The sequence below is a fragment of the Pistacia vera genome, unplaced genomic scaffold, assembly GCF_008641045.1.
Source record: "Pistacia vera cultivar Batoury unplaced genomic scaffold, PisVer_v2 Contig279, whole genome shotgun sequence".
NCBI lineage: Eukaryota > Viridiplantae > Streptophyta > Magnoliopsida > Sapindales > Anacardiaceae > Pistacia > Pistacia vera.
The window spans coordinates 75,035-83,589 of record NW_022196089.1 but is presented as its reverse complement, the minus strand read 5'-3'; the positions used below and the strand labels follow the sequence as shown (position 1 = coordinate 83,589).

General features: G+C 34.6%; 2 protein-coding genes across 3 annotated transcripts; both read left to right on the top strand.

Moving 5' to 3' along the window:
• The first annotated feature begins 1,446 nt into the window (after positions 1-1,446).
• On the top strand, positions 1,447-4,107 carry LOC116133992 (dnaJ homolog subfamily B member 1-like). 2 transcript variants are annotated; one of them, XR_004128634.1, is made up of 3 exons: positions 1,447-2,181; positions 2,829-3,527; positions 3,849-4,107. XR_004128634.1 is itself a non-coding variant. In XM_031419647.1 (2 exons), exons 1-2 carry the CDS (start codon positions 1,673-1,675, stop codon positions 3,274-3,276), a joined length of 957 nt encoding a protein of 318 aa, XP_031275507.1. In that variant the 5' UTR covers positions 1,447-1,672; the 3' UTR covers positions 3,277-3,824. The 2 variants fall into 2 exon arrangements, 1 of the variants encoding a protein (XP_031275507.1); XM_031419647.1 differs by lacking the exon at positions 3,849-4,107 and having other exon boundaries at positions 2,829-3,824.
• Positions 4,108-6,119: 2,012 nt separating this feature from the next.
• On the top strand, positions 6,120-7,414 carry LOC116133985 (dnaJ homolog subfamily B member 1-like). Its single transcript, XM_031419643.1, has 2 exons — positions 6,120-6,130; positions 6,418-7,414. The coding sequence occupies exons 1-2, from the start codon at positions 6,120-6,122 to the stop codon at positions 6,863-6,865; spliced, it is 459 nt and encodes a 152-aa protein (XP_031275503.1). The 3' UTR covers positions 6,866-7,414.
• Positions 7,415-8,555: the final 1,141 nt, after the last annotated feature.

The window sequence follows — 8,555 nt, the reverse complement described above, 5'->3', positions numbered from 1 at the left end:
TGAGAAATATAAAATATTTCTAACATAAATATCTAATTCTTGTGTACGTTTCTTACCCTTAATTTAAATATTTTTTTGATTTTTATCTTGCACTAAAGAAATATATATTAATGTCATTGGATATATATATTTTTTTATTTACCTGTGATATTTCATTAGTTTGTGTACACCTCAATTAATCTTTTAGGGTTTTAAAATTGTTGATGTATAAGAGTTTAAGTGACCACCCCACTTGAACTCAAGAGTTTATGTAAACTTCTTTTACTCTTTTATCATCAACCACAAGATCGTTGTTGATGTATGTTGCTTACCAAATTCGCAATCTAGCTCAGTCCATGTTTACTTATTTAACTCATCCTCCCAATCAATCAAAACTTTGAACTAACCACTGCCACTAATCTCATTATCATTCACATTCATCCAATAACGCGAACGGTTAATTATCCTATTAAAAGCCTAAATTTAGAGGTCCTAAATTATACCCTTATTTATTGTTTAAAAAAAAAAAAAAAAACACTATAATACCAAGTTTAGTTAACAGTGTAAATCAACCCCAGTCATCTAGCTGTAAGGATAAGAATTGTAAATTGGATTGTGCATGTGATGTCACGTGGAACAATCACCACCTTTGCTCTTTCTCTGTGCTAATTTATTCATCTAAATCATACGGGTTTCAACATCTAATCAAACGTACAATCTACTCTTCATCATTAATAATATAATTCTCCATTACTTTTATATCCAGCTATAGTAGCTTTTATTATAAAATAGGACAATAAATCAATTAATTAATATAAACATTAATTAGGTAAGATAATAAGACTAATTAAGTGAGACGTATAAAAAAGCACAGCGAATGAATCGATGATACAACAGAACGGTGGCGTTTACTGAATAAATAGAAATTAAATCCCGCCATCCCCGACCAGATTCTGTTAACTGTATTGAATTCACATAGAAGATACTGTGCGTGCTCTCCAGCTATGAGCTTCCTCACTACTACTTCACTGCACGTTCTCTCTTTATTTTTTTTTTTTTTCTAAAAAGGCCGCAATCCCTAGTTTTTTGCTAAATAACTATATTCCCCTTGATAATGTTTCCGAAGTCCAGGGGACCCAAGGGGTCAAAAAGTAATTTAACCTATTTTTAGTTTCCTCTTTTATATCTAACGTGGCTGTTACCAAATATTAATATGTATTTATTAAAAAAGAAAATGTTACGATTTGTGAATCTGAAAATAGTAAATGAATTAGTTATTTAAATTTGTTAGATCTGATAAACAGTTAAGGTAAGATCAAATTAATAACCATTGAAATTAAATCTGTTTATTAGATAAAAACCAAAAGATTCGTGAAAATAAAATAAAAGAAAAGAAAAAATATATTGGCTTAGGTGGCCTTATCAACACTGCAGCCGTAACACAAGTAGCATCTGTTAAAAATATCCACAAACAAACGCGTAGCGTATCAAAATCGTGGGAAGCCACTTACACACTCTTGCGCGTTGGCTTTCGTTTAGGTTTTGGCTTTCTACCTTTGGCGCTTTAACGTGAAAAAGAATCCCGGCCGACTCGCCGGTACTCTTGCACCGTCCATCGTCATCATCACGCTAAGCACTTTTTTACACATTAAACCAATTGCATTGACTCCTCCATTTTCATACACTTGAAGCAATGGGAGTTGATTACTACAATATTCTGAAAGTGACCCGGAACGCCACGGAGGATGATCTCAAGAAGGCCTACAAGAGGCTGGCCATGAAGTGGCATCCCGACAAAAATCCAGTGAACAAGAAAGAAGCGGAAGCGAAATTCAAGCAGATATCCGAGGCGTATGACGTCTTGAGTGATGCGCAGAAACGTCAGATCTACGATCTGTACGGAGAGGAAGGGCTGATGGCTACTGAATTTGGTACGCCATCGTATGAGAGTAGTAATTCGAATTCTGGATTTAGGTACAATCCGCGTGATGCGGAGGATATATTCGCCGAGTTTTTCGGCGGATCGAGCGGGAAGAGGAGCGGGCCTTATAGGAATGGCAGCACTTATACGGAGCATAGGAAGACTCCGGGGAGTGTAAAAGCGGCGGCGATTGAGAGTAAATTGGTGTGTAGTTTGGAGGAGCTTTATAAAGGCGCTAGAAGAAAAATGAGGATTTCTCGTGTGGTTCCTGATGAATTCGGGTAATTATTCTATGTTTATTTATTAATGTTTGAAAATACATTTTTAGAATGTTTTGTAGATTGCACTATTCTTTATTTTTTCTAAAGAATTTTGTGGCGAATTTTGACATATAAGCATGGTAGGTGAGCAGGTTAATGTGTATGTTTTCATTTTGAGCTGGTGGGTAGGATTAATTGAAATTCTTTTGACGTAGTTATTGTTTTGTAAAATTGCAGTTTTTGAAGATTTTTGAATAATAATTATAGTTCGAAAAACCCATAAAAGAAATTGTTACGGGGAATTTGTGGCCTGAAAGAAATTTGCTATGCTGAAAATAACTTGTTTGGTATGATTTATGTGTTCTTTGGGGTCTTTTTTGGTTTTCAATGCAACTTTCTAGTCCAGTTATAACTTTTGTCCACTTTTGGTGTGTGGCCGAGTCCGTTAGCTCTGATGAGGTTGCTTCTGTTGACAGATGTGTGTATACATATGAAATAATTTGGCATATAGGATGGGATTGGAAACATCTTAATCGTTTAGCAGAATATTTAACACAATTTATAAAATTGCATGATATTGACTTTCATTGCTTTGTTCTTTCTTGAATGGTGCTTTGTCAATTTGCTGTCTATTCTTCTGGATTGATAGAAAAGTATCTGTCTTGCAGTAAGCCGAAAACTGTGGAGGAAATCTTAAAAATAGATATAAAACCTGGCTGGAAGAAGGGTACAAAAATCACTTTTCCAGAGAAAGGTAACCAAGAACCTGGTGTCACTCCAGCTGATCTTATTTTTGTGGTGGATGAGAAACCCCATGTTATTTTCAAGAGGGATGGGAATGATCTGTTGGTGAATCAGAAAATATCACTTCTGGAGGCCCTTACTGGGCAGACTTTTAGTGTGCTAACCTTGGATGGAAGGAATCTTATCATCCCAGTGACAGATATAGTCAAACCAGGGCATGAGGTGGTGGTCCCAAAGGAAGGAATGCCAATCTCGAAAGATCCCAGCAAGAAGGGAAACCTTATTATCAAGTTTGATGTGATGTTTCCGTCAAGACTCACTGCAGAACAGAAATCAGATTTAAAGAGGGTGTTGGGTGGAGCTGATAACTAGTTGGAAACTCAAGCCTTGAGTGTCCAACTATCTTTTAGTCCAGATTGATACTGGGTCAATTAGATGTAAATATGTTAAGTCTCCCACTATTGAAGCCGAAGATTGTTCATAGTAGGAAGAATGTTAAGGGGTTTGGAAACAGTATATGTTGATAGTATATGGTGGTGGAAAAAAGGATCATCTTTAATCCTCTTCTACTACTTGTTTTGCTGCAAGAGAATGTTGGCCTTCTAATTGGAATTTGTATACAGGTAATGTAGTGGTAGTTTTTGATTAATATGTATGGTGAAAAACCTGTTGTATGATGCCCATATTAGTAAGGATGAACCATACTCTATTGAATGGTTTAAGGTTTGACTTTAAAAGTTTGCATGTCTTCGAATTGTTCATTTTTTACTGTTCTTTGCAGAATATGTTTAGATTACAGTGTCTTTTTCACTCCCTTGATGGAATTTTTATGGAGTGCTCATTGATTTTTTAGATTTTGGTCCCAGTGATAGCACTTGAGAATACGATAGTTTGACATTGAATAAATTTGTTTGAATATTAGCTCTGGTGCTGCTTTGAATCAGGTGGGAAAGTGGTTTGGCTAATGCTTCCACATCGCATTGGGCAAAAATACTAGTGGCAAAGGATTGTGAAGAAGTCGGAAGTATCCTCCATCTATTATTTTCTAGTCAACTGAAAATTTATTTTCTTTTCTATTGAAGTCCAAATTCTAGGCATTGGTTGGTACAAATTCTTTGATGCTCTTTTGTTGTATTATATACCCTTTTCCTCCTCAGAATCAGCCTTCTGCCTTTGCTCTCGTTTTTTTTATTCCCCCTGTTATCGAAAAGTTTAATATTATGGTGTGAAAAAAGAGAGGATCATAACAAAGTATTCAACTTTAATTTGTTCATAAAAGCTTTCTGTTTGAGAAAAATTAGGATGTAATTTAGTGTGTTTGCTTATGGTTGGAGACAAAAAACAACTTGAAGGGTATGATATTACAGCTTTTTTTTGGTCGCTGTTTTATAATTAGAAACAAATTGCAAAGTTCTAAATCAAGTATCCTTAACAGAAGCAAACAATGGTATGAAAAATAAAGAAATAACAATCTTATTTTAGTAAATGATGAATAGTCCCGTTTTTCATCTGCACTTGTTCCTAGCACCCTATCCATGGTTGGCATGGCATCACATCAAACAGCTCAGATTCCCTTGCCCATCAAAAACCTTATAAGCATAATAATGATATATATTCAGTCTAAAACCCTATTTTAGATAATTAATTAAAAGAGTGTTAATGAGTAACCGCCAGCTTGACAAACGCAACTTCAGAATAATTGGCAGCTATAGGGTTCCAATAATTTACAAGGTCCATACTCCACACCATGGAGCCGAGAAATAATTTATAAACCACTATCTTCACACAAAATCAAAACCATATTTAAAACCATGTATAGAAAATAAATGTTAGTTTCTTTGTTGGCATCAAACTGATTGGTTCTTGGAATGACACTCCATAATCTGGTTGGTCTTTGAAGGGCTAAATCCATGTTGGTTCTCCAAGTCAGACGTGGTTGGTTCGTTTATTATTTTTGTTTTGCAAACTTGTAAAACCGACAGAACGCGGGTAATTATTTGTTTCCATAAATCATTTTACCATATTTAATTAAATAATTATTAATGTACATTTACATTTTCATGTTTTCCCTAATTTGTAAAAGAATACAACTTAATTCTATGTAGGGATGGACATAGGCCGGGTCGGGAGGTGGGGACAATTTGGTGATGGGGTGGGCCGGGGTGAGGCCAATCTGTACCCTGCCTGTCCTCGAGTTCAGGGACTATTTTTCAGCCCGAGCCCGTTTGAACCCTCAACAATTCGAGGAATCTTTGTCTTATTCAGGTCGGGTTGGGTTCTCGACATAGCAGGGATTATGCCTATCCCTAATTCTGTGGCTACTCGGAGAGCATCTTCATTTATACGATTAATTACTTTCTTTCTTTGGAAAGAATGACAAAGATAGGGAAAAATTGAAATACTATCAATAGTAGGTCATTAGTCATTACTTGTATTAATTTTTAAACATTAGTATTAAGATCCCACATTCACTAAGTATGAGATTAGTGGGTGGTTTATTAACTTTTAGACTCCCTCTCCTCAGAAGTTGGTCTCAAATTTAAGTTCTACCCAATGAATTCGTAACAAAAACATTGATGAAGCCTTGTACATCCAGTAATCTATATTTCTAATTAAGTCATTCCTTTTCTTAATGAATTTATGTGTTTAGAATTGGTGTAGATTAGAAAATAATCATTTCATTTTAAACTAAATCATTATAAGTGTTTAGTAAAGGGATATTATCATCTAGAGGACAATTATTTTATAAATACATTTGAGGACACCATTTTAAGATATTTACAATTAGAGGACACTTAACAATAAAAAAAAAAAGTTAACTTTAACTTTGCTAAGGGTATTAATATAAATTTATAAAAATACACATTTAATTTCAATGAGATTCATAATTAAAATAAGTTGACAAATAAATTTTTATTATATTTTGCATTTTTTAGTTATGAGTTTTTCTTTTTTTAAATATATTGCCTTTAATTTTTTAACTTATATGTATAATTATACATATATTATCTTTCTTTTTTGGGGAAAAATGACATCATAATTGCAATATACATGGTTATTTAAGCCATTTTAGAAAATCAAGTTAAAGTTAAATGTGTTTTATTGCTAGATGTCCTCTAGTTGAGAATTCTCGAATAAAAAAAAAGTCCAACATTCAATTTCTTAAAATTGTCTTTTAATTGTAAGTTTCATAAAAATGACATGGGCAAAAGCTGATGAATGAGAGGTATGCCAGTAGGAGTTTAGTTGAAACTAAGGGATACCTTCGACCCTACGATCACTTAAATAAGATTCGTGATTTTTAGGGGATGTCGATGGGTTTTCCTGTGTGGCATTCTGATGCTTAAATCAGATATTAAGATCGGAAAATGAGGAGTTTTGTGTGAAAGTAGTGAGTCTACCCTTGTCGGCCCCCTTGTAGGGTTTATATAGAGCCCTTTCCCTCTAAACGTGAGGAGGGTTTTAAGAGCTGTGTTGCCATGATTTTCATGGCATAATAGTCCTGTCTTGCAGTAAGCCGAAAACTGTGGAGGAAATCTTAAAAATAGATATAAAACCTGGCTGGAAGAAGGGTACAAAAATCACTTTTCCAGAGAAAGGTAACCAAGAACCTGGTGTCACTCCAGCTGATCTTATTTTTGTGGTGGATGAGAAACCCCATGTTATTTTCAAGAGGGATGGGAATGATCTGTTGGTGAATCAGAAAATATCACTTCTGGAGGCCCTTACTGGGCAGACTTTTAGTGTGCTAACCTTGGATGGAAGGAATCTTATCATCCCAGTGACAGATATAGTCAAACCAGGGCATGAGGTGGTGGTCCCAAAGGAAGGAATGCCAATCTCGAAAGATCCCAGCAAGAAGGGAAACCTTATTATCAAGTTTGATGTGATGTTTCCGTCAAGACTCACTGCAGAACAGAAATCAGATTTAAAGAGGGTGTTGGGTGGAGCTGATAACTAGTTGGAAACTCAAGCCTTGAGTGTCCAACTATCTTTTAGTCCAGATTGATACTGGGTCAATTAGATGTAAATATGTTAAGTCTCCCACTATTGAAGCCGAAGATTGTTCATAGTAGGAAGAATGTTAAGGGGTTTGGAAACAGTATATGTTGATAGTATATGGTGGTGGAAAAAAGGATCATCTTTAATCCTCTTCTACTACTTGTTTTGCTGCAAGAGAATGTTGGCCTTCTAATTGGAATTTGTATACAGGTAATGTAGTGGTAGTTTTTGATTAATATGTATGGTGAAAAACCTGTTGTATGATGCCCATATTAGTAAGGATGAACCATACTCTATTGAATGGTTTAAGGTTTGACTTTAAAAGTTTGCATGTCTTCGAATTGTTCATTTTTTACTGTTCTTTGCAGAATATGTTTAGATTACAGTGTCTTTTTCACTCCCTTGATGGAATTTTTATGGAGTGCTCATTGATTTTTTAGATTTTGGTCCCAGTGATAGCACTTGAGAATACGATAGTTTGACATTGAATAAATTTGTTTGAATATTAGCTCTGGTGCTGCTTTGAATCAGGTGGGAAAGTGGTTTGGCTAATGCTTCCACATCGCATTGGGCAAAAATACTAGTGGCAAAGGATTGTGAAGAAGTCGGAAGTATCCTCCATCTATTATTTTCTAGTCAACTGAAAATTTATTTTCTTTTCTATTGAAGTCCAAATTCTAGGCATTGGTTGGTACAAATTCTTTGATGCTCTTTTGTTGTATTATATACCCTTTTCCTCCTCAGAATCAGCCTTCTGCCTTTGCTCTCGTTTTTTTTATTCCCCCTGTTATCGAAAAGTTTAATATTATGGTGTGAAAAAAGAGAGGATCATAACAAAGTATTCAACTTTAATTTGTTCATAAAAGCTTTCTGTTTGAGAAAAATTAGGATGTAATTTAGTGTGTTTGCTTATGGTTGGAGACAAAAAACAACTTGAAGGGTATGATATTACAGCTTTTTTTTGGTCGCTGTTTTATAATTAGAAACAAATTGCAAAGTTCTAAATCAAGTATCCTTAACAGAAGCAAACAATGGTATGAAAAATAAAGAAATAACAATCTTATTTTAGTAAATGATGAATAGTCCCGTTTTTCATCTGCACTTGTTCCTAGCACCCTATCCATGGTTGGCATGGCATCACATCAAACAGCTCAGATTCCCTTGCCCATCAAAAACCTTATAAGCATAATAATGATATATATTCAGTCTAAAACCCTATTTTAGATAATTAATTAAAAGAGTGTTAATGAGTAACCGCCAGCTTGACAAACGCAACTTCAGAATAATTGGCAGCTATAGGGTTCCAATAATTTACAAGGTCCATACTCCACACCATGGAGCCGAGAAATAATTTATAAACCACTATCTTCACACAAAATCAAAACCATATTTAAAACCATGTATAGAAAATAAATGTTAGTTTCTTTGTTGGCATCAAACTGATTGGTTCTTGGAATGACACTCCATAATCTGGTTGGTCTTTGAAGGGCTAAATCCATGTTGGTTCTCCAAGTCAGACGTGGTTGGTTCGTTTATTATTTTTGTTTTGCAAACTTGTAAAACCGACAGAACGCGGGTAATTATTTGTTTCCATAAATCATTTTACCATATTTAATTAAATAATTATTAATGTACATTTACATTTTCAT

Excerpts from the sequence above, each read along its gene's own strand:
- LOC116133992 (XM_031419647.1), top strand. The coding sequence starts at position 1,673 with ATGGGAGTTGATTACTACAATATTCTGAAAGTGACCCGGAACGCCACG. Across the intron at positions 2,182-2,828 it reads GTGGTTCCTGATGAATTCGG|TAAGCCGAAAACTGTGGAGG; the intron begins GTAATTATTCTA and ends TCTGTCTTGCAG.